Below are 26628 nucleotides of genomic sequence, written 5' to 3'. Positions count from 1 at the left end.
ACATAGGAAATCCATGACGTTCATCTCTATCATTTTTCTATGGGCTACATAGGAAATCCATGACGTTCGTCTCTATCATTTTTCTATGGGCTACATAGGAAATCCATGACGTTCATCTCTATCGTTTTTATCGTTTTTCTCTGGGCTACATAGGAAATCCATGACGTTCATCTCTATCATTTTTCTATGGGGTACATAGGAAATCCATGACGTTCATCTCTATCGTTTTTATCGTTTTTCTCTGGGCTACATAGGAAATCCATGACGTTCATCTCTACCATTTTTCTATGGGCTACATAGGAAATCCATGACGTTCATCTCTATCATTTTTATCGTTTTTCTCTGGGCTACATAGGAAATCCATGATGTTCATCTCTACCGTTTTTATCGTTTTTCTCTGGGCTAGAAACATATCCACTGAAGACAACACTTACTTTTGCTCCATAAAGAGAGGATCAAAGAATTCTGTTGTGATTTTGTTTGCATACAGGGAACAGCCTGTCATGGAACACAGACCTGAAAAATCCAAGCGGACAAGCACACCAGTCAGCATTTTGTCGTTTACACCCTGAAGTACCACATTTGGTAGAAAGTTACTATTTACCTGACAATATGAATACAATCCCAGCCAAGCAAGCAATCTTAGCTTTGGCTTTATCTGAGCCTCCAACTTTGGTACACTTCATTCCAAAGAGTGCAAAAATGGAACCGAAAAAGCCCAGGCTGACCGCAGCGATCATTAGTCCTCTACATGCCTGGATGTAGCCTGTAATTAGAGCAGGTTGTTCATGTTACCACAGAATGCACAGCTCTCCAGAAAAAAACAAACAAACAAACAAACAAACCTTGCTTGCATTGTTGCTTGGGATGGTTATTAGACTGTCTTAGTGGAAAACCAGCAACACAATGGTCAATGCACAGGCAGAAAGACATCCTAGAAAGGAAAGCGAGCCAATCTACCTGAAAAGCCTGTTCTGAGCCACACTCTTGAAGGTCCACCTTAGGCACAGTCTCTGGCTAGATCTTTACGTTATTCCTGTATTTACCAAGACACACACGCAAAGGCTCTGTGGTTTGCCATGGATGAGCTAATAAACCATCGAAGGGTGTGAGTAAGTGTGTGTCTGTGTGTGTAAGTCTCTGTGTGTGTGTCTGTGTGTGTAAGTCTCTCTGTGTGTAAGTCTCTGTGTGTGTAAGTGTCTGTGTGTGTGTGTGTCTGTGTGTGTAAGTCTCTGTGTGTGTGTGTCTGTGTGTGTGTGTCTGTGCATGTAAGTCTCTCTGTGTGTAAGTCTCTGTGTGTGTAAGTGTCTGTGTGTGTGTGTCTGTGTGTGTAAGTCTCTGTGTGTGTGTGTCTGTGTGTGTAAGTCTCTGTGTGTGTGTGTCTGTGTGTGCATGTTTCTCTGTGTGTATGTATGTCTGTGTGTGTAAGTCTCTGTGTGTGTGTGTGTGTCTGTGTGTGCATGTTTCTCTGCGTGTGTGCTTTTTCCACCCTGGAAAAGATGATTAAGTTCATGCCTCATCGTCTCTCCTTCTAAGTCCTTAGGGTATCAGCCTTCTCAACAGACACCATATCGACTCTGGCACTACCAACTTAGAAAGTTTATATCTGGGCAGCAAGTTCTCCCAAAGGGTAAACTCTCCTGACATCAATGGAAGCTTACAAGTGAGATTAGCCAGCACACCTTAGTGACCCATGTTGAATCTAAGAATTATTTTAGAGACACTGTGCTATTGTTAGTTAGAGTGCACATAATAAAGTTAGGCTTTAGAAAATATTGCCTAATAGAAGAGTAACTTATAATTAAGTCAAGTGTTTGGATGTAAATGAGTGCCTTTTGTTAGCTTGTTAGCTCATTCCTACTGAACCATTTATGTTCTCAGTCATGTATTTTATTTGCATAGCTGGGGTAATGACAAACTTTAGCAGGGCTTTTGGCCAGGCACTGGATCATTCTAAATTAATAAAATTCAAAATGATATACCATTCCCATATAAGCCATTTAATTTCATCAGGGAGCACCATGTTTCAGACTGACGCAGAGAGAGGGGCATATACCAGGTTTAGGCACATATAGTCAACAAATAAACACACAGTAGGAACACACAGTAGGCTTACTTTGGGAATTAGGCCTTCAAATAAAAACAAAAGAACAAAATTATTATTATGTATGCAAGCAAAGCCAATGATAATGAATATGAGTAAGCTAATAATTATACAGTTGTTGAGTGAATGTTGGTGGTCTCCTGTCCCATGCTTCTCTGGAGAAGGATGGAAATTAAAGGTTGAGTCCTGTTCCCAGGGAGCAGGTCCCTCTACTTAATGTCATATGCACTCAGCCCCTGTATACACAGACTGCAGCGGCAGGGCAGCAGGGACTTCATCTCATTGACGAGGAGGCTGTCAAAGACAGCAAAAGAAACTTGCTTTGGGGATTTGGGACAGTGGAGGCTCTTTTTGTTAACAATCATGGTGCTGCAAGGCTGTCTGGGTCTCTGCTACTGAACACTGAACCAACTCTAGTTCAAACTTTAGCCCACAGCTCAGGAGCAGATGGGAGAAGGTCTCTCACCACCTTACAAAGTCCAAGCGTCTGCAAGGGGAATCACAAGGGGCTCCCTGCTCACCACAAAAGCACAGGCAGCAAACAGGTGGCAATTAGCTTGCTCTGAATGCAAACATTAAACAACAAAGAAGGATAGATACACATGTATGGGGACTTACACAAAGAAGCACATATAGACACACACACAGAGAAACATACAGACACACACAGACACACACACAGAGAGACATACACACAGAGAGAAATATATTCACAGAAACACATACACACACACTGACATACACTTACATACACACAGAGACATATACACACACACAGACATATACACACAGAGAAATATATTCACAGAGACACATGAACACACACTGACATATACCTACATACAGACATACACACAGAGACATACACATATACAGGCATACACACAGAGAGAAATATAGTCACACAGAGAGACAGATGCACATGCACAGACATAGACCCACATACAGACATACACAGACACATACACAGACATACAGAGAGAGAGATACACACACACACACACACACACACACACAAATGTAGTAGTGCCCTCGATCAGCCTGGGATATGTTTTGTTTCAAAACTCCCATGAAACCACAAATAATACTGAATTTTATGTATACACCAATTTTTCTATAAATACATGATAAAAATTACAGATTAAGTACAGAAAGAATTAACAGCAACTATAAAGCTGGGCTTGGGAAACACAGGCCTGCAATCCCAGAACTCTGACAATGACGTAGAAGGGAGAGGCATTCAAAGCTAGCTTGGGCTCCCTAGTGAGACACTGTTTCAAAAAAAAAAAAAAAAGTAATAATTAAGTAAAATGGAATAACTCACAGTTATTTGAATAAAATATATTTAAAACGTGTGAATTATTTAATTTTGTAACTTTTCATTTCCTATTTTGGCCTTTAGTTGACCATAGGCCACTGAGACCCAGGAAAGAAAAACCATGGGAAAAGGGAGACTTCTGTGTGTAATATATATTTAGAAAAAGACAGGAACACACATTCCTTTACTATGTACCATAATCCACAGCTCCATCAGCTACCTCTCAGGCTTTATCATGGGTAGATGGATGGTCTGGAATTTACCAAGCGCTACGTTCTACAGTCTGGTCATTTAGAACAGGGAAAGAGTTTCCCTACATAGTAAACACTGGTTAAAAAGCTGTCCAAGCCAGCCAGCCTGCAAAGCAGGGAAAATAACAGTAGTATCCACACGTTTTCCTGAATCTCTCATTCTAAAGTCTCCTCTCTCTGACCTTCCCTGCTCTCTAGGCACAGACCCAAGAGGGAAGGGGGACCAGGCCAACTCTCAATATGTCTGGCTCTGCTTCCTCTCGGTGCTACCCAAAATGTGTGTGCAGAGCAACACACTCCACGCTGGCTCCAGAACGCTAAGGATAATTTGGTAACTTCTGCACACACTAAAGACAATAGTTGGCCTGGTTTTTTTTTGCAATGGGGAAGACCAGGGATAAACTAGCCTGCCAGCCTTGAGAGGAATGGCTTGTGGTGTTAATTAGCCTGAGGTTTGTAAACTCAGGCCCTCTGGCCCTTAAAGCATACAGAATCTCAGGCCTTTCATGAGTCCCAGCAGACTTTCAGAGTTTATCTTTTGCAAGGCAGACCTCTACCTACCCTAGCTTTTTAACAGGTCCGGAGGGCAAACTTAGAAGTTACACCATCAAGAGAAGGGGGAGCAAGGCCTGGTCAAGGAGGCCATTATTTCTGACAGGTCTAATTTACTGACACCGTTAATAGCTAATTAACACATTAAAGTGCTGAGGCATGAACGTTTTTACTTAGAAGTTCTCAAGGTATAATTTATCGTTAGTTCTCTTGCAAGAAATGGCAAACATCCCCATTAGCGAAAATGGATGGCACATGGTAAAAAACAATCAGGCGGGAAAGAGGTTCAAGCGTGCTTTGAAAGGAGTATGGGCTAGCAGTAGACGGAAACCGCCAGCTCCTTCAAGTTGGACCAAATGAATTCTGTGGCAGAAACCTTCAAGGTAGCCCTTGAAAGTGCAGTGTCTTCTGAGTGGTGTGGCCTTTACTTGTACTTGCGAATCGGCAACATAGCAAGCTGCTGTGTTTAACTGGGAAGAATACAAGCTTTGGTTAACAGTGGATTCAGAAGGCGGGGCACTGACTGCTCTCACGCTCCCATCTGGACGCACTGTGTCCTTGATTACCTAAAGATCTCTCTGCATCTCTGCTTCTCACCTGGAAAACAGGGATAGCCATGGGGTGAATGGCATGGGAGTAAGAAACACTGAGATCGAATTCTATGCAACCTGTCATAGCCCCTAGTCTAGAGAGTAGCTTTGCCACACCGCATCTTTCCCAAAGAGAAATGGGGGAACAACAGTGATTCCTCCAGAGGATGGAAAATCCTACTGCAAATAGAACATCCTGTCTCCCATAACACAAGATAGCCAAAGCCACCAGCCGTCTCTCTTGGCATTTCTCATTCGGAGCCTGTGCCTGGCTGAAGCGGGGGAGACAGGATTGCTCCGGTCTGTAGCTGTTCAGAGACCAAAGGGAGGTGGCTTTCTTCTACCCCTTCAAATATCAGACCCAGCTCCCAACATCCCTGTCCTGGAAATTCAAGGTAGAGAGAAGGCAGAGTTGGTGTTGGTTGGGGAGGCATTGCTCTGGAAAGTTCCATTGTAGTGGGGGAAGGGGACCAACTCTCTCTCATGCGGAAAAAGTAGCTGTGCCTGAACCCTTGTCTTTTGTCGTTGAAAATGTGGCAGTGTACCACAGAGGATGAAGTCAGCAAGGAGAAGGCTGGTCGCTGTAATCACATCACCTTTTTCAAAGTTTGGTATGGAAAAATGACATCACATAGGCAAGCAGTAGGCTCAGATTGCACCAAGAAACAACACAAGTATTGTCGTGAGATATACATAGGAGAAAGGAGAAATGGCCAACAAGCAATTCTAAACACTCAGACTCCCAGGGAGTAAGGCAAACGCAGACCAAAAATAACAGTAGCCCCACAGCTCTAACGTGCGATTCTGAATGGCAACGGCAGAGAGAGAGGGCAAGGCTGTCCCTGCACACTGCGAGAATGCAGTTTGGCAGTGTGAACTGCATATTAATGCATGCTCTTCTGGCCTGGTGGTAGAACAGTGCACAGAAACATACATGTGCCTGGAGAGGTGAATACAAAGAATTTCAGTAAGGCAGGAATAGCAGGACAGAGGTGTAAAGTGTCCGGTGTCCACCAGGGGTAAAGGGCTCCAGGGGGGTCATTCTACCTAGATTACTGAGAGCTTTGCAGCAGCTAAGACATTTTTCTATCTGCACCAACTCCAAAGATGTTGTCAATTTAAAAAATAATGTGGAATATATAATTTCTGGTTTTAAAAACATGTTTTCTAGTCATGTGAGCATGCCCATTTTGCATATATGCACATGGGCATGGCCTAACTCGCTCTGTTCAGTGCCTGCCTAACTCAAGGTCTTGATAATGAGGACTGTGACCCATGTCCTCCTCAGTGCCCAGCTTGCCCAAACCACGGAACACCTCTACCTCCACCCTCTCAGCAGACACACAAAGGAAACCCCAAGTCCTATACTCAAAGCTTGAAGCAGCGTTTTTTTCTTTCTCTCTCCACTTCCTTGAACCCCAACTCTCCTGAAGAAGGAAGCAGACTTATCTAGCAGGCTATCTCAGGCTACAATAGCAGCACTACAAACAGAACAGTTCTAGAACATAGTGTGGATCCTGTGTTCCTGAACATAAACCACAGAAACAAGAGCTTGCCTGTTGTCTCCTGAATGTGCGCTCCGCTGAGCACAGGAAACTCAGCATGCAGTAAATAGTGTTCCAGCTACTTATTTTATACAACAGGGCCCAGCCAAGGGTGCCGCCCTTGTAAAGACAGGCACCTATTCCCATAGACCAGCTTCCACAGAACACTGAATTGAGCAACAGTTTGTTCTTTGTGGCAAGCACTGTCTTAGGGGAATCAAGTCTTCTATTTACCCAGCTATGTAAATAAAAATTGCAAGAGGAATAATAAAGAAAAGGAAAACACCTCGAATCTAGAAGTAGTGCACGCTGCTCTTCTTAAGTTTCTACCAGAATCCATTTAGTCGCTTGTAAAACCCTGGAAGAGCCTAGAACACCAGCGAGCATTGTGCTGTATCAACTATATTCTGGAAACTAAACAGCCAGTTTTCTATGTCGATATCTATCTGCAAAAAATATATATAAATAAACCAAGCGAGGAAGACCCAGAATGCTTGCACAAAGCCTGAAAGAGTGGTCACTCGTTCTGTTGATTCCCGCTGGCCAACGTCCCCTGCCCTCTGAGCCACTTCACCTCCGTATGAACAAGGGGTACTATTTTCATGAAACTCAGGAAATATGAAGCTCAAGCCCTCAAGTTTGTAGGAAGGATTTTTAAGGAAAACAACAACAGCAACAACAAAAAAACTTCAATATGGTTCTTTTCCCTCTCCTCTGTGCCTGGCTTTTCAAAGACTCAATGAACCGGCTAAAGACATCTCAGGGAGAGCGTTCATGGATCTCAGTGGTGTCATTTTAATGAGAATCTGATTTTGGTGGTGGAGTAGCCAGCCTCTGCTGCCCTACAGTCCCAGACGCAGAAATAGCCTTGTGCTCCACAACTGCCTGAATTGATCCTACGCTTCACCATCAGGGGTTCCCAGGCTCAGAAGATGCCCCACCGGATAGCTATCTGTAGACAGCGAGCATCCCAGACCCTCCCGGGACAGAGTAAAGGCCCGGCCTCCCCCCGGGGGTCCCACGGCGGGTCCATAAGAGGACGCGCCCGCTAGGAAAGCCAGCAAGGGGCAGGAATGGGGATAGGGTCCCGAAGGGATGCAGACCATCCAGCGCCAGCATGGAGGGGAAGTCCTTGCAGTTGGCGACACCGGTGGAATCGGTAACGCACATCTTCCACAGGTTGGCAAAATAAGTGGCGGTGGTGATGACAGTGCCATCGATGGTGGAAACCTTCCAGTAGTCGGTGGGCAGTGTGGAAGACACCAGCACCCAGCCCGAGATGGAGACTACGAAGGCGATGATTTCCAAGGCTGTGCTGGCCATGCTGCCGGCTGCAGCGGCTCGCGCTGGTTCCCTATCCCGCGGCTGCGACCCCCAGCGCGCCTAGCCCCGAGGCTCCTCCCCCAGTCACCGCCTCCGTCCCGCCCACTGGGCACTTGAGGGCGCTGGCAGACCCGCACTCACAGCACTGCGGGTCAGGGCACCCAGAGCGCGCGGGGAGATCTGGGGGTACCTCCTGGGTCCCCCGCCCCCAGCAGCTGGCCTGTCGTCTGCAGACGCACAGCCGTCAGGCCAGCTCTCCCCCGGGCCCGAGGTTCCCAAAGCTCCCACAGCCGAGATGAGCCGCCGAAACCGGCTCTTTTATTGGTGCTGTCCAGGGACAACCAGATGTGGACAGCCTGCTGCGCCTCCCACCGAGCCACCCCCGACTCAGCCCTACCCGCGGCAAATAGCTTGGCTCACTGGGTGCCTAGAAAAGCAGAACAGAAACCGCTTTGGTGTGCCCTGAAAAGAAACGGTATGGTAATGCAGCCTCGCCTTGCTGAACGCAAAAGGCCAGTGTGCCACGCTTGTCTGAGTGACCCTGTTTGGCTAGTGAAGGAGGGCGTACTGGGACCGAAACTGGCCTTACCCTTAAAATTCATTTCTCTTCCTCCTAGTGGTATGCGAAAAGTACTAATCAAATAGCTCAGGCCTAACTGCGAGGTAGCAGACGAGTCCAACACAAGTTCCAGGGAGCCCGAGAGGGTCTTTTGCTAACTAAGGCACTAGAGGTGGGGCTGTCATTTGACTCTGGTCTGTGAAGGTTCTGAAGCAAGGGAGAGATGTCTGTGAATCTTGCTCACCTGTGTGTGTGTGTGTGTGTGTGTGTGTGTGTGTGTGTGTGTGTGTGTGTACCTGTGGAGACCAGAGAGCAACCCCTGGTGCCATCTGCTTTGTTTAGTGAGACAGGGTCCTTCTCACTGGGACATGCCTTTCAGATTGGCCTAGGCCCCTGACGTGAGCCTCAAGGATCCCCTTTCTTTGCCTCCCTTCCCAGCTGTACACCACTGTCTGGCCTTTTACAGAGGGGCTGGGGATCTAAACTCAGGTCCTCAGGCTTGGACAGCAAGCTCTTTACTGACTGCACTATCTCCCCAGCCCTCCTCGGCTTTTGTTTTTATCTTGCTTTTGTGTGTGTGTGTGTGTGTGTGTGTGTGTGTGTGAGAGAGAGAGAGAGAGAGAGAGAGAGAGAGAGAAAGAGAGAGAGAGAAAGTGTGTGTGTATGTGTGTGAGAGAGTATTGTATGTCCACATGTATGTGTGCATGAGTGTGTATTTGTGCATGTGTGTGAATGTGTACACGTGTGTGAGAGTATGTGCCCATGTGTGTGTGACTTATGTGTGTGTCTGATGCATGAGTGTGTGAGTGTGAGAATATGTATGAATGTGTGCACATTTAAATGTGTGTGATTGCATGTGTGTGTGCGTGAATGTGAGAGTATTCTGTGAGTGTGTGCACATGTACGTGTGCATGATTATGTATTTGTGCATGTGTGTGTACATGTGTGTGTGACTGTGTGTGAATGCCTGTATGCATGAGTGTGTAAGTGAGTGTGTGAGGATATGTGTGAGTGTGTGTGTGGTGTGTGTGTGTGTGTGTGTGTGTGTGTAGATCAGAGGTAAACATTAGATGTCAACCTTTACGGCTGTTCACCCTATTTTTTGAGACAGGGCCCTTCACCAAACTAGGAGGTCACCATTTTGGCACACTGGCTGAGCAGTGAGCTCTGAGGTGCCACCTTTCTCGACCACCTGCCCCCAGTGCTAGGATTTAAGATGCACTCCCTCACACTCAGCTTTTACACAGGTTCTGGGAATCTGAGTGCAGGTCCTCCTGCTCTGAGCTCTCTCTCCAACCCCCACCAGCTTAAAACAAACAAACAAAAAAACCCCACTCCAACTTTCCCGCCTAATTGAAGAATAAACTCAGTCATTCATCTTTTCTCTGCTGTCTCAAGATAAACACAAAGATCAGGGTGTCCTTCCAGCTCCAGAGGTCACAAATCTAGGCATAAGTGAGAGAACAGAGACACTGGCTTCATTATGGACTTATTATTGTCCACTTAAAGTTCTTGCAGTTCTTGGTATGACCTTTCGGGATCTGCTTCTTGCCAAAAGTAACCAAAGGTCTACAACATGTAAATCAGTCAGCTATGGAGAAGCAGCTTCCTTCACAGTCTCCGCACACAAGCCGCTCCTGGGGCCCATGGTGGCGAATGGTAACTGCTTGCAGCCTTTATTTCAACCAAGGGAAACACAGTGAGACCTGAAATGACTGGATGGCCATGAAGCAGACGCGAAGTTGGACGCCGAATTACTAAAACTCGGGTTTGGAAAGGACCATAGGAGATAAGTTCCACTCGTCCTCGGTCTATTTACAGAATAATATTGAGAAAACGGTCCACACACCAGGGCCCAGGGCTTAACAAGATGTCTATTACTGTTTTACTTAATGGCCCCTTTGGAAACCTTTTCGGTGCTGAACTTAAATCCATCCCTGCCTGATTTCTGTCTATCTAGTACTGCAATCGGAGATCTGAGGAAACCGGTCAGACTCTGTCTTGGCTGTGCAGCCTCAGGTAGGAGGTGAGCTTGTGTGTGCAGTTTCGTGGCTGTGCAAAGGGATCTGAGGGTGAGCGTGGCTTGCTCATTGGGCGGCAGACACAGTTACCTCCTGTTCTGGCCTTGAGCTCAACTTGTCTCCGTGTGTCACTCCGGGTTCACTAGTGGGTCAAACTTGAGAGCGAAGTTTGAGGATCCTGAGCCTTGTCCGCTTCTGTTTACTCACTCCAGCCCCCCTAGAGCAGTGACTGCAGTGTCCTCTGCTCTTTTGTATGATCTCCCAGGAAGCGCTCCCTGCCTTTCGGTTCCTGCCTTTCATCATAGTTTCTTGTCAAATTTCTTCCTGAACCCCATTCTTGATCTAATTTTGTATTTTGAACCTGAATATTCTCTGTGAAGTTGGTTAAAATTAGTATTATCCAGATTATTGTTTTTGGTCCTTGATCACAGGCTTTTTGCTCTGTCTTGATAATTTGTTAACCATTTCTTGTTTTTACTTGACAGAACACTGACACAAAAATATTTTGATACAAAAATATGTTTAGAGTTGTTAGACCTCTAGTAGGTTCACGCTTTGTTTGACTCCAGAGGCACACTGTTTTAAAGTTATAACTGTGGGAATTGTTTCTTGTTTTCTCCCTGAAAGTTAAAAATCTAATATACTTCTTCTATCTATTGCACTTGAGAGAAACAACCCACCAACCATGAGCTATGCAAACAAAGCTTCCAGAAGCAAGAAATTCTGAATTCCAAGGGAGAACTCCATGTACCCCTGACCCTGCCTTACCACATCACCCTCTAATGAAGCCAAAATCTCCAGGGTAGCCTGACTCTCCAAGCTCCCAGTATAAGTCACTCCTGGGACCTTAGCCTCAAGAGGCAGAGACTGGAGAATATGTGTACAAACAGTCTAACATAACAGATGGTGTGTATTAGGGAAAGAAAGAAGATTAATCTCTTTGTTGAAAATTTTAAAATAGAAATAGTCTATTACTACAGAGATTGCGACATAGTTTTAACTTAAAACAAGTGGGAAGCGCCACAAACAATCCATAAATTATGTCAGAGTGGCAGTGCTTTTAGTTCCTGAGCCAGGGTCGTCATGCCTGTGGACTTGACTGATGTTTTTTTCTCTTTTATTCTTTGCCCTTGCCCTGAGATTGGACAGTGTTAAGCTCACTAGACTATATTACAGATGTGCTGTAAAAAGTTCCATTTTTTGAGCCCACAAGAATGGAAAAAAATACTTTCTTTAATGACTAAAGACCAGTATGTAATGAATCAAGCATTCAGTTTAGATGTTTTATACCTTAAACTTTCAAAACAATGTAGTCAGAATGTTGCTGATGGTGTTACAGAGAACTGTGTAATCTAACATAAAAATGTGCAGAAAATGAAAATAGACCACACAAAGGATTTTTAAAAACAAAGATGAATGTCTTGTGTTGCTTCAAGATTATGTAGTTCCAAACAAGCTTTGTGTTTTCACCAGGATTCAGCCCTCTGGCACCTGCATTTCGCTATTCATAACACACTATTAAGTGTAAAAAGGAATTTATCAGGAAAATAGCCTTTTCTAATTCATTGAGTGTAACATCTTAATCATAACTTGCTCATTACAGAGTATCTTTTTCTACTTCAAGAAGCAATAATTGATGTATAAATTACAAATTCTGCTTGAAGATATTTTATCCCCTGAAATGCAACACCGTTCCCACTTCCGAGGCCTTAGCATTAAAAGTGATTTGTGTGGTATTATTGTGGTCATTAAAAAAAAATAGAGGATTCTCCCCCAACCCCCAAACCTCAGTGGTTCAATGGGAGTGAAAACCTGTTTAGCCAACTGACCGGGAGATTTGCAGAAATTCTTTACTTGAGATTCAGTTTGCCTGCCAAAGAACACAGGTGTGCCTTTCACCACAGCTCAAGGATTTTCTAAGCATCAAGTGTGGTTTCAGTGTACATTAGCTCCTTCCTAGATTCCAGCAAGGTAGTATGCTGCTAATCAGCTGGGAAGAAACGGAAGCCCTAAATGAAAGTGCTATCTAAACAGCTATCTAGCAGCCAAGTGTTGTTACAGAGACCCGTGAACAAAGGCACTAAGGCCACAACTCTCATTAAAATGGTGTATCTGTGTCCTTCTCCCTTACGTGAGTCACTCTTGGTGTTCTACGTAAGTTCTGTGATGCTTGGAGTCTACTTGGTGTAAAACTAGTGACAAGAACACTCGTGTAATAAACACTTTATCCATGCACCGATACACACACATACGTAGTCACATGTACATCACTGGACATGCGGGACATACACATACATCTGCACTCACTTTTACTTTGTTGCAAGTTGTAAGCACACCAACAGTTTTGTCTTAATTTGTTGTTGGTGGTAGTTTTTTTTTGTTTTGTTTTGATTTGTGTTTTTGTTTTTTTGCCTCTGAGGCTGGACCCATTCATGAATTGCTTCCTGGGCCTGTTACAGTCCATGCCTTTATCTTGAGATTGCTTTTCAGATATCCCCTTGAAACACTCATTTCCATTCACAAGACACCTTGGGAACATTTGGATTCGGCAGCTCACGGCTGAGCACCCTTCCCGTTTGAAGTGCCTCTCTCTCTGGGGTACTAGAGACTCCTGAGTAGGTGGACAGAATGACTTCCTGCCATGGGTCAGTGAGCATAGGTTGTTCCAGCTCAATTCACTCACCCAGGTAGCCAGCAAAGAAGTGTTTATTTTTCCTGAACAAGTCATTTTTCTGATTTACAACTTCTTTATTTGTAAAATGAAGGAGTTTCTAGGATCACCTCCCTCCCCCGACCAATTCCAACACTAAAAGGCTCCCGGGTTTCTATCTGATTATCCATGGACAACATCAACAAGAAAAGGACCAGGAGCTTCCATTGGCATCCTCACATGTCACTCTGCAGCTCCACCCCCACGCCCCCTCACATTTCACTCTCTACCCCACTCCCACCCCTCACCACATCACTTTATAGTCCTCCCCTTGCCCCTCACTACAACACTGTAGCCCCACCCTCACACATCACTCTATAGCCCCAACCTGTATATTTAAAGGAAGCCGTGGTTATAGATAGGGGTGTATGGGGAAGAGTCTTAAAAAGAAAACCTATATATCTAGTCCTACATTCTTTTTTCTTAATATTAGAAACATGGTAAAGCATGGTAGTGCAATGTACTTATAAAAGTAGGTGATGTGGACCGAGGACAGACTATGGACATAAGTAGGTGATGTGGACCGAGGACAGACTATGGACATAAGTCTCTTGCTGTATCTTGCTCAGCATCGCTTCTTTATATAACAGTAATGAAAATGACTTCCTTCAAGGTCTTGTGAAGATTAAGCACAATGTATCCAAAGGTCTGGGATGTGATAGATACAAATAATGGATACATATCTATGGCCACACCACTCTGAATGTGCCTGATCTCATCTGGATGCTGTTTGGTTTGCTCATAGGTCCTCTCTCTGAAAGCATATGATTACATTTTCTGTAAGGATGGTGTTGTTCAGAGCTGGAGACGAGGATCAGTGGGTAGAGGGTTTGCCCAGCATGGAGGAGTCCCTGTAGTCAGTTGCCAGCATCATAAAACCCTGCCATGATGGCCAAGTCTGCCTCCAGACCCAGCCTCAAAAAATACAAAAAGAAGATAGTATCTGTTAGATCTAGATGACAGTAACTGGATGTGGATGGATTATTTTGCAAATTCTAAACTTAAAAGGCAAAAAGTGTTGAACTGCCAACAAAAAAAGAGGTTGGTGCCAAGAGCTAGAGAAGAAAGATACCAGGAGGCAGATGGGCGGGGCCAAGCAGATGGGCGGGGCCAAAGGCGGGGCCAAGCAGATGGGCGGGGCCGAAGGGAGTTAGGAGCAGCAAGGAGAAAAACGCTTTTAAGTTCAAATGAGAGTGGAAATCATTTATGTTGATAGGGAAAAGGGGGAACTTTTCACAGCCCCGGGTTTTCCGTATTATAGATAATTCTTTTCAGGGTGTGTGTGTGTGTGTCTGAGACAGAGACAGAGAGATTGCTCCTAGGCAGCAGCTCTGTTCTATAGTCTACACTCTTTATTGAGAAATTGCCTCCTACCAAGACAGCTTCCTGTAAGTCATACAGTAACTCATTCTATGCCTACTAAGTGTAAGAGCAAACACAGAGACCTAAGTCAATTCCAGCTAACCTGACTTAGATTAATTTTTTCAGGAAAATTGTTTTCATAAGTAGAAGTATTTGAACAGGTGCCCAGTATCCTTACTTAATTTCAGCACGTTGAGTTGATTTTGCAACAGGTGAATTGAAGTTCACTAGTGTGCTTCATTGTGAGTGATCCTTCTTCACTATGCCGTAGGTCAGAGCAGAGGCAGGTTTATAAGTTCACACACAAACACACACACACACAGACACGGAGTTTTTTTCAGCTACTCTATGGCACCCAGGTCCCCTGCTTTGTTCTGGCCAGCCTCTCAGCTAACACAGCTGACCTAAAGAGGTTTGCTTGGCCGGTGGGACCTCCCTCCCCAGTGCTCTCCTGAAGGCACTACTCTGTAGTGGGTCTCGTTCCCTGTGCTAAAAGCTCTCCTCACATTGCTTTCTGGTGACTATTGGTTTGGTTTGGTTTTTGTGACAGGATTTCTCTGTGTAGCCTGGTTGCTCTGTAGATTAGGCTGGCCTAGAACTAGAGACCCACCTGTCTCTGCCTCCTAGCTGCTTAGACTAAAGGCATGCCATGCCATGCCAGCTGAAATTTGGACTTGTTTATACCAGCTGACCAAGACACACTAAAATCTAAGAGGAAAGATCGTATTAGATGTTAAGTGCCTTTTTCCGTGCCTACTTGTTTTCATTAGTGCCTGGTCCATAATCTCCTTTTGGTCAACTGCCTCTGCCCTAAATGAGCTAGACACGCTTTGCAGAAACAGTTAATTGAGAAGATGAGACATCAGAGACGGTTGAGCTTCACTAAGCCTGGAGCAGGACAGCTGGGAAGGGGAGGACAGGGGCCTGAGATGTGTAATCCAGTGGTGACTTCTGGAGACTAGTGAGGTTGGGATTCCTCTCTTTGAGGACAATGTTCCAATAGCCTGAAGTTTGCTTCTCTTTGCCCTCCCTTTGGAAATAGCATCAGTCATCCACTGAGCAAATCCAGCATGTGTTTATTGTGTGCCTACAGCTCCAGTGTCTTTCCACACTAGGGTGGGGAGCTAGACAAACCCCTGACGATGCGTACCTCACATTTCACTGGGGAAACAAGGGACAGGTTAAAAACAAAGCTAAATCTATTCAGACGATTAGGTCATATATGCCCGGCGCGGGAGGAAGAGGGGGAGGGGGAGAGAGGGAAAGAGGGAGAGGGGGGGAGAGAGGGAGAGGGAAAGAAAGACAGAGAGACAGAGAAAGAGAGAGAGAGGGAGAGAGAAAGGGAAGGGGTGGAGGGGGGAAGGGAGAGGGGGAGCGAGCTGGTTGGAACAGAGCTATGAACTGTGTGTATAGAGAAGGAGGGTAATGACTTTAAAAGTCCCAGTCATGGAAGCCATCCCTGACAACTTTGAGTAAAGCCTGGAAGAACCGAAGTCACTGTGTCTAGACATGCTGGACAGGGGTCATTGTGTCTCGAGACTCTTCAGGAGAGACATGCTGGACAGGGGTCACTGTGTCTAGAGGCTCTTCAGGCGAGACATGCTGGACAGAGGTGTTTACTGTAGTTGCCTGAATAATACTGGGGCGTCTAAAATAGGAGAACAAAGAATGAATGGTGGGATGGAAGATGGGGGCAGAGAAGAGACAAGAATGTGGTGCCAGCAGCATGTCTGCGCATCTACATATCCGTGGCCTGACTATGTGTCTGTGTTTGTGTGTGGTAAGAATGCATCATGTGTGTGAATGCAGCTGTATGTATGTGTGTCCGTGTCTGTGTTGTTCTTGTGATGTCTGCCTGTTTGTCTGTCTATGTATCCATGTCTCTGAATGGGTAGGTGTATATACAGGCTTGTACAGCTCAGACACAGCCCTATAATCACTAAGCACGCCGTTACCTCTCACTCAGGGTGTCGCAGGGAGACTTGGATTACCTTAGAGGTGAGAGGTCTAGTGTGTTTTGGAACTACCCTGGAGTTGCCAGAAGGGGGCAGGATAGACCAATTGGGGGAGTAGGGTGGGAACAAAGCGTATAATCTTGAGTTTTGATGTCTTTTGAGGGCAGAGACGATGGGATTTGTGGAGCAGCTGGCTGAGATGCGTGAAGGAGGATGGTAGAATCTGTGTCAGCCTCAGGAGGTTGGTGCTGTTGGTTAAGAGGAGGGAGCCTGTAGAGGAACAGGTGTAAGTACCATCAGGAGTTTAGCCTCAGCACCAGAGAATGGGAGAGACCCCAGGAGACATGAGAGGAAGTGCCAAGAAGCAGGGTGAACCCCCACGCGCACAACTAGAAAAAGAGCTCGAGTGAGCAAGGCACATTTAGGGTTGTCTGGGTTCAGTATAAAGCCACAGGACAAGCCAGATCCTCTAGGGCTGGGTAAAGCAGAGAAGAGAAGAGAAGGCCAGGTCCATCTCCCACCTCACATCCAAGAAGACAAGAGAAACTGGCAGGAGACACGGGCAGGCCAGAGTACATGGGCAGGAGAAAGCCCAGGGTGAGAACCTGTGGTCATGTGAGGAAGATGGTCTAAGGGGGGCCACACGGGGCCAGCGATGTGTCCAGGCATGTGGAGAAAGACACACAGCTGTGACTAAAGAGGACACCATATAGCTCCCAATTAACCTTGACTAAAGCTGCCTTGAGAGAGAGGCTGGGTTCACATAGCTCAGAGGAATGGAGCACGTGAGAGGAAATGAGTCTCTTTAAAGGGAAGAGGTAAAGAGGATTGGAGTGTAGGAGGCACCGTGGGGTCATGGAGAGCTTGTATGTGTGTGTGTGTATGAGTGTGTGTGTGTGTGTGTGTGTGTGTGTGTGTGTGTGTATGTGTATGTATGTGTCTGGGTGAATGTGGGTGAGTGTGTGGGTGAGTGTAGGTGAGTGTGTGTGAGTGTGTATGTGAGTGTGTGTGTGTGAGTGTGGGTAAGTGTATGTGAGTGAGTGTATGTGTGTGAGTCTGGGTAAGTATAGGTGAGTGTATGTGTGTATATGTGAGTGTGTGTGTGAGAGAGAGTCTGGGTGAGTGTGTGTGTGAGTGTGTGTAAGAGTGAGTATATGTGGGGTATGTGTGAGTGTGGGTGAGTGTGTATATGAGAGTGTGTGTGTAGGACTGAGTGTATGTGAGGTGTGGGGGGGTGAGTCTATGAGTGTGTACGAGTATAAGTGTGTATGTGAGTGTGTGTGTGAGTGTGTGTATGTGTGTAAGTGTGTGTGTGAGTGTGTGTATGTGAGTGTGTATGTGTGTGTGAGAGAGTGTGTGTGTGTGTGTGAGTTGGGTGTGTGTGTGTGTGGGTATGGGTGTGTGGTAAGAAATAGGCGAGGGCCTTCTGCTGTTTAATGATGTGTCCTTTATCTATGCAGCTGGGATCCTGCCCCAGGGCACACATCCTTGGAGGGTCCTAAGGGCAAGGACAACAGTTGGCTATGACCCTGGAACTGTTCCATTTCGTCTCCCTTGGAGAACCGACACATGACCCAGTTCCCTGATGGAGAACCGACACACGCCCAGCTCCCAGATGAAGAACGGGTGGAGAACCGACACACGGCCCAGCTCCCTGATGGAGAACCAACACACAGCCCAGCGCCTGGATGGAGAACCAGATAGAGAACCGACACACGCCCAGCTCCCAGGCGGAGAACCGGGTGGAGAACCCACACACGGCCCAGCGCCTAGATGGAGAACCCACACATGGCCCAGCTCCCTGATGGAGAACCAACACACGGCCCAGCGCCTGGATGGAGAACCAACACACGGCCAGCTCCAGGATGGAGAACCGATACACGGCCCAGCGCCTGGATGGAGAACCAGATAGAGAACCGACACACGCCCAGCTCCCAGGCGGAGAACCGGGCTCCCTGATGGAGAACCAACACACGGCCCAGCGCCTGGATGGAGAACCGACACACGGCAAGCTCCCGGATGGAGAACTGACACGGCCCAGCTCCCTGATGGAGAACCGACACATGGAGAACCGGGTGGAGAACCGACACACGCCCAGCTCCCGGATGGAGTACAGTTCAGATGCAGCTTTTTCGTCCCAATTTCCATCCACTTGACTTTGCACTATAATACTTTAATTTGTAATCATTTAAAAAATAATAAGATGTGATTTTTTTTAACTCTGGAATACTAGAGTTAGAAAGTACTCTTCAAGAGTATTTAATTTAGTATTTTCAGATGAGGAAACTAGAACCCACAGGCAACTTCTTAATGTATGTTATGTCATAGACTATATATTGGAATAGCATATCAACTGGGTCGACATTTACATATGTCCATTCTTTCAAAAAGCATGAATTTGAAAACTTATCTGAGTTCAGTGCTGGAAAAAAATCAGAATCACCATAAGCAAGATTTAAATAACATTTGAAAGTCGAAGGCTGTTACCCTTCTCCCAAGTATAACCCTGCTGGTAAAATATTTATAAGCATAGGCTTAAGCAATGGTAAGTGAGTATGGTGCTTGCAGTACAGTGTGAGGGTCTGAGTGTGGACACCCACAACCTGTGTAAAGCCAAGGATAGCCTGAGATCTCACTGTATCTGTCCTGCTTAGCTCTATGTCAACTCCACACAAATTAAAGTCACCAGAGAGGAGGGAACTCCAATTGAGAAAAGGCCTGCCTAAGATCCAGCTGTAGACAAACATCTAAGTCATTTTCTTACTTTAGTGAGTGATGGTGGAGGGCCCAGCCCATTTTGGGTAGTGTCACCACCCTGAGCAGGCAGTCCAGGTTCTGTAGAGAGCAGGCTGAGCAAGCCAGAGGAAGCAAACCGGTAAGCAGCACCCTCCATGACCTCTGCATCAGCTCCTGCCTCCAGGTTCCTGCCCTGTGTGAGTTCCGGTTCTGACATCCCTCAGGGATGAACAGGGATGCAGAAGCACAAGCCGAATAAACCCTTCACTACTGTGATGGTTTGTATATGCTTGGTCCAGGGTGTGGCACCATTAGGAGGTGTGGCCTTCTTGGAGTAGGTGTGTCACTGTGGTGTGGGCTTTAAGACCCTAGTCCAGTCTCCTAGCGGCCTTCAGATGAAGATGTAGAACTCTCAGCTCCTCCTGAACCATGCCTGCCCGGATGCTGCCATGCTTGCATTGCCTTGAGTGTAATGGACTGAAATTCTGAACCTGTAAGCCAGCCCCAATTAAATGTTGTCCTTGTAAGAATTGCCTTGGTCGTGGTCTGTTCACAGCAGTAAAACCCTAACTAAGACACCTCCTGAAGTTGCTTTGCTCATGACGCTTCATCACAGCAACAGTGACCCTAACTATGGAAGTCTCTATAGCAAAATGGGAGGCCAAGTCCCGAATCCTGGGAAGCTCATGAGCCAACTAGCCTAGCAACCGTATTATCAAACATAAGACTGTTTCAAACAAGTATGACATCAGAGGTCCCTAGGAGGATTCGTGGCCCCTTGGTGCAGAACCAGCTGACTGGATGACTGAGCAGTAACCCGGAAAAGGAAGCATGCACAGGCTGAATGCTGATGACACGGTAGAAAAGAGCCGCACCCTCCGTGGTTCTGAGCAGTGGCTGTTTCTGTTTGATTTAGGGTCTGTGAGGGTTGAGAGCTGAAGGGAACATCACGTTTCTACCTGTGATTATTATGAACGGCACACCTCCACGACGTGGTGGGGGTTGGGGTGGGGATGATTCTGCCTAACAAGAAATATGCCTGACGCCAGCAACTTCCCCACACAATTTGTCGGTCTGTGTAATCTCTGGTGTTTACAATGGCTTTTTCGCACCACTAAGAACACAATATGAAAGGCTATATTGTAATTCTTTTGGCACAGCCTATACAGCAGCCCACGAAATTTGGTTAAGCAGCCTGAATGGGGTTCTGTTTGCCCTCCAGACTCTCGACTTCCCATACTGTACGGGAGAACTCTGCTCTAACCTTCGCTTCCAGACGGGACTAAGAGGAGTAAAAAATTAAAATATGGATGCCAGAGAAATGGGATATTACAGCATTCGATAGCCACTGAACTTAATTTTATTAGTCAAAAGGATAAATAACTTAAAATATTGGATAGAACTTTCAAAACACCTATAATTGTCTAATCTTTGTTCTTTGTAAATAATCTATGAATAAACACTTTCTGTTTGTTATCTGGTTATGAATATGATGTCTTGTCATTTATACTTTAAATATATTTCTAACTCAGAAATTGTAACTTTTCTTTTTCTTTTGAAAAAAAATTTTTTTTCTTGTTTTTTGAGACAGGGTTTCTCTGTGTAGCCCTGGCTGTCCTGGAACTCACTCTGTAGACCAGGCTGGCCTCGAACTCAGAAATCCACCTGCCTCTGCCTCCCAAATGCTGGGATTAGAAGCATGTGCCACCATGACCCGTGTTGTACTTGTTTATTCATTTATCATTTATTGGGAGCACATACATGTGATGGCACATAGTATAGAGTTCAGAGGACGGCCTCTGCGAGTCATTCCTTTCCTTCTTCCATGTGCTGTTTCCCATGGATGGGAATTAGATGACCAATCTTGGCAGCTAGCACAGTGACCATTTTGCCAGCCCAGAAAGGTGACGTTTCTTTTTCCTCTTTATATCTGTTTTACAACATGGATATAAGTCCTAAGCCCGCTTGCCCTGACCTCTGGGAATTCTCCCTCTGGCCTCCCAGGAGACATCATGTTTGTGCTCATATACACACACACATGCACACACACCACACAAACACATACACACACACACACACATACTCACACATATACATACACATACTCACACATACACACATATACATACACACACACACACATCACCACACTACACACACCACACACATACCACACACACACACACACACACATATACATACACACACACACATACACATACACACATATACATACACACACACGCACACACACACCATACACACTACACACACCATACACACTACACACACCACACACATACCACACACACACACTCACATACACACACATATACATACACACACACGCACACACATCATACACACTATACACACCACACACATACCACACATACACACATACTCACATACACACACACAAACATGCACACACACCATACATACTACACATACCACACACACACACTACGCACGCACATACACACCACACACATTCACATATACACTGCACTCATACACACAGGCATATGCGTGCTCACTATTGAGTGTACCGGCTTGCTTACCTCTATTTCAGACAGAATGACTTTCCGTCTTCCTCTTACCCATCTCTTCCTTGAGTCGGCTGCCAAGAGCTCCGGCTTGCCTGCTCTGTCCGCCTGTCTCTCAAGTTCCAATAACATTTTCTTGAGTTTCCACCTGAGTCTGTTTTGTTGGTGGTGGTGTTTTTAATTTTTTTAATAACAAGAATAGGGAACCAACAGGAGGGGGCCTGTGCTCTCAGGAGACGTCCTGGAATCACACAGTATGAGTTTAGTGTTGTGAAGTTTGCTGCTTAGAGTCTGCCAGAAACAGCTACTTAGGAGCATCTCTTACAGGTTAGGGTTGAAAATATTGAGGTTGCAATTTCTTGTACCTGTCTTTCTATCAGCCAGTGATTTTTAACTTTCAAGGTATTTATGTATCTTGTATAAGAAAAGAAAAATAGTCAACTACACCTACTTAAATGACTTTGAGCTTAAATGACATTGATCTGTTCTCCAGGGCACTTGAAAAGTTCTGGATGACTCTTGGTCTCAAGGCAGATTTTTTTTTTTTTTAAAGAAAGGATCTCACATAGCTCATCCTGGCCTCGAACTCACTGTATAGCTGAGGATAACCTTACACCTTGGATCCTCCTGCTTCTACATTCCGAATGCTGGGCTTATGAGCATACACAAGCTTGTCTGGTCTAGGTGGTGTTGAGGCCTGAGCCAGGCTTTGCGAATGCTAGGCAAGCACTCTGCAGACCTGAGTGTGTTTCCTGAAGGATGGGTTTCAGAGTCTATGCTTGCTAATGTTTGCTTTGCCTGCTCCTGAACAAACATGACCATGGCCCTTCATTGTCATAGCCAAGACTATGACTGTGACCTTGGCCTCAAGATTCCTGTATTGGTTAATGAATGCAGCTCACACACACGCTTCCAGTGCAGTACTTAATTAACTTCTAGTAAAACCACAGTGAGGATGAGTCGTTCCTTTGACTATGTTTTGTTTGTTTGGTTTGGTTTTGGTTTTTGGTTTTGGTTTTGGTTTTTCAAGACAGGGTTTCTTTATATTGCCCTGGAACTCACTCTGTAGACCAGGCTGGCCTCAAACTCAGAGATCCACCTGCCTCTGATTCCCAAGTGCTGGGATTTAAGGCATGCGCCACCACTTGACTATGTTTTTTAATTGTGTACACTCTAATGCAAATAGTCCTTCCATAGATGAAATAGTGGCTTTTACTATACAATCACATCTGTCATGTGCCCTGACTCCTATGGTTGTAAAAGAACAAGCCTGAGTCCTATTTTACATATGAAAAACATAAAACAACCAGTAATACTTCTAAATAATTAAACTTTGGCGTAAGTGGAGAGAGCATGAGCCAGCATTATTCCCTCTTTGGGGTGTGTATTGGGAAGGGGCAGGGATGTTTTACAGACACGTTCATGTGGATGTTGCGGCAGACAGTGGTTGATCCCAGAGGCATCTTCCACAGTAGCTTACATTTTCTTTTTGAGATAACCTGGAGCTCGTTAATTTGGCTGGAGTGGTTGTCCACTGTGCTCTAGGGATCCCCATGTCCTTGTCCCTGAGCTCTGGGTTACATGCAGGTGATGGCATCTGGGATCAGTGGGGCACAGGGACCCAGCTTCTATCCTGTGCACTCTGGTAGTTTCTTCTCTTGCTGCTGTGGTAAAATGCTACGACAAGAGCCACTTAGTAGAGAAAGATTTATTTGGCTCACGATTCCAGGTTGCAGCTGGTCATAACAGGGAATCAGAATGCCAGGAACTTGAGGGAGCTGGCCACATTAAGTCCAAAGTAAGAAGAGCCATGGGTCTCTGCATGCTAGCTCTATTTCATGCAGCTCAGAGAATGGTCCTGGCCACAGTGAAGATGGAGCCCCTCATCAATTAACTTATACACTCAAAAACACTGTCAGAAACAAAACTACTTAATCTAGACAATCCCTCCCAGGACTGGAATTTAATGGACCTGAAATCCATCTTCTCTCTTTCCCTGCCTTGTTGTTAGGAGTTGAGAGCTCCAGCAGGCCTAACCACGGAGGGAAAAATAAAGGCCATGAGAGGGCATGGCTTCCTTTTGCTCTTCAGTGCCAACAAAGGAAAATCAAGATGGAATGGGGGAAGAAAGGGAAAGAGGAGGAGGAGAGAAGAAGGTTCCGCCCAGTGCAGAGCCAAGATGGTGAGAGGATGACCGAGTTTGAGCACACATAACAGTATGAGCACATATGACAGAGTATGAGCACACATGACGGAGTGTGAGCACACATGACAGAGTGTGAGCACACATAATGGTGTGTGTACATAAGATGGTGTATGAGCACACATGACAGAGTGTGAGCACACATAATGGTGTGTGTACATAAGATGGTGTATGAGCACACATGACAGAGTGTGAACACACATGAGCAGACAGGAGAGTTGGAGTCCTGAAGAAACCTCACAGTGCTAGAAAAGAGTTTGTTTCCCTTATGCACACTGGCTGTCTCCCCCATTTACGTGCATTTACTCATATTGGCCTTTTGAAAACTAAGGCAGGGGCCTACAACCTGTCGTTCCAAAGTCCCTGTCTCTCTAGCAAGAGGGAAAGAAAACTCAGAGCGCAGAGAGTTTGTTGCTTTGTGCACACGGCCCAATTTTCTTTAGCTCTGCTGTAGGGCACTGACACCTATGTTTATTTTCATGGCTGGAATCAAGCACTTTTTAGAAGGCCCCACAGCAGGTTAATGACAGAGCTCAATTTAGCATGCACAGCTGCTGACTTCTCAGTTGTGGCCCTGGGCCACTGCGCCACGTGGCCCATGTGCCTGGTGTTCCAAATCACACACTCGTCAACAGCAGGGAACTCCCTAAGCCCATTGTTGTGAAGAAGTTTCACTAAGCAGAACTTGTAAGAAAGAACTGAATTCCCAAACCTTGGAACTTAAAAGCTACTGCCTGACTCTCTCGGTTCTAAACAACAAGTATCCCATAGGAGTAAGAAATTGGTGGTGGTGGTGTCAGTAGACAGACCCCGATACCCTCCTCCCACCCCTGCAGTCAAACAAAGTCTGCCCCACTATCCCCAGTATCAAGGCATCTACATTCACATTCTAAAGTAAATAATCCAGACACACATGAAATCGTTGTTTTACGACCATAGGTGTGTTGTGATTGTATCTTCCCAGGTAAGAAAAGCAAGCACCTTTAAGAATGAAGCCCCCCCACACACACACACACACATCACCTTCTACTTCTCTTTTAACAGGGTCTCATATACAACAAACACACTATATAACGAAGGATAATGTTGAACTTCTTAGTCTCCTGTTTCCTCCTTCTGGGTTAAGACACCATGCCTGGTTTTATTTCATGCTAGCCAAGCACCAAGCAGGAGCTCCATTCTCAGCCCTCTATCTTTGTACTTTTTAATTTAATTCTTATTTTTAGAGTCAGAGTCTTACTGTGGTCCTGGCTGGGATGGTCCTCCTCACGTAGCTCAGGATCCTGAGCGTGGGGGCTGCAGCCGTGTGCCACCACACTCAGCGTCATCTCCCATTTATCAAAGTGTCTGGCCTGTCAGCTCTGGTTATCTTTTTTCTTAGACTTCAGAGTCAGTCTGTGGCTTAAATGTGAAATGTCTCCATAGAGCCATGCCTCTACTTGGTGACACTGTTTTACAAGATTGCTGTCCTGTTAATTTCCACCCAAATGGTATCCACACCTCACCATCATTGTAGGCCTATATGTGGAGAAGCTTGCATCCTGTGCTTTTGCAGAAGGAAATTGTGTGGGGCTGAGTTGAGGGCAGCAACACACATCAGTCAACAGATAATGTTTCGGTGAAAGCCTACGTACAGTTGCTTTCATTGGCTGGAGTGAGAAGTCAATCGAAATGGCGTATTCCCCTGGGCGAGGGTCCATTGTGTCCATGTGCCAGACAGGCATGCATGCCAGGTACAGAAGCCTGAGTTCAGAATTCAACCCAGTCACAGAAAGAAGGAAGAATCAGGCAAGCAAAATAAAGCAATAAGAAAACAGCAACAAAACAACAGAAACACAGATCTTTCAATTTGGAGCTGCCATTCTGGAAGTGAATGTTTTAGTAACCCTAATCCCTAAGTTTCACCTTAATTCGTACCTTTTGTATACAGGATTTGGCGAGATAAATTTCTGCTGAGTAAGGGCTAGTTCAAGCACATTGCTGTAGTGGAGCACCGCTCCCCTTTGTATGTCCTCCCATCTCCAGGGTTTGCATTTATGTCATGCCATCCCCTTGACTAAATGTACACAAGTCATGAAAAAATGCAAACCCAGCAGAGACTGGAGACTGTTACCTACACACCCTCCCTTTTATCAGTCACTACTCCCTATGTGAGGGCAGAGCCCTACATACTGTGTGTGTGTGTGTGTGTGTGTGTGTGTGTGTGTGTGTGTGTGTGCAAGAGAGAGAGACAGAGACAGAGAGGCAGAGACTGAGATGTGAGTAATCTTAGTGATGGTGTGTGTGTGTGTGAGAGAGAGACAGAGACAGAGAGACAGAGACTGAAATGTGAGGAATCTTAATGATGGGGTGTGTGTGCATGAAAGAGAGACAGAAAGACAGAGTCAGAAACAGGAACACAGAGACACAGACACAGACACAGTCACAGACACAGACACAGTCACAGACACATAGACAGAGATACAGACACAGGCACAGACACAGTCATAGACACAGACACAGTCACAGACACACAGACACACACACACACACACAGACACAGACACAGACACAGACACAGACACAGGCACAGACACAGTCACAGGCACAGACACAGTCACAACACAGACACAGTCACAGGCACAGACACAGTCACAGTCACAGGCACAGACACAGTCACAGGCACAGGCACAGACACAGTCACAGACACACAGACACACACACAGACACAGTCACAGGCACAGACACAGTCACAGTCACAGACATAGTCACAGACACAGTCACAGACACACAGACACACACACACACAGACACAGACACACACACAGACACAGGCACAGACACAGACACAGACACAGACACAGTCACAGAC

General features: G+C 45.8%; 1 protein-coding gene across 5 annotated transcripts in view; it reads right to left on the bottom strand.

Annotated features, from left to right (window-relative positions):
- Cldn10 (claudin 10) overlaps positions 1-26628 on the bottom strand; it is a 96588-nt gene that overhangs the window by 13762 nt on the left and 56198 nt on the right. For 4 of the 5 annotated variants that reach the window (XM_031360931.1, XM_031360933.1, XM_031360932.1 and 1 more), the window contains exons 2-3: positions 605-766; positions 435-516 (exon numbers count right to left, since the gene is read on the bottom strand). In XM_031360931.1, coding sequence (XP_031216791.1) covers positions 435-516; positions 605-766 — 244 coding nt within the window. Of the gene's footprint in view, positions 1-434; positions 517-604; positions 767-7462; positions 7886-26628 lie in introns of those variants that run through there. The other variant, XM_031360929.1, reaches the window with a different exon arrangement.

Source organism: Mastomys coucha, unplaced genomic scaffold, assembly GCF_008632895.1.
Source record: "Mastomys coucha isolate ucsf_1 unplaced genomic scaffold, UCSF_Mcou_1 pScaffold9, whole genome shotgun sequence".
Classification (NCBI taxonomy): Eukaryota; Metazoa; Chordata; class Mammalia; order Rodentia; family Muridae; genus Mastomys; species Mastomys coucha.
The sequence above is the reverse complement of the archived record's forward strand: the minus strand, read 5'-3'. Positions and strand labels throughout refer to the sequence as shown.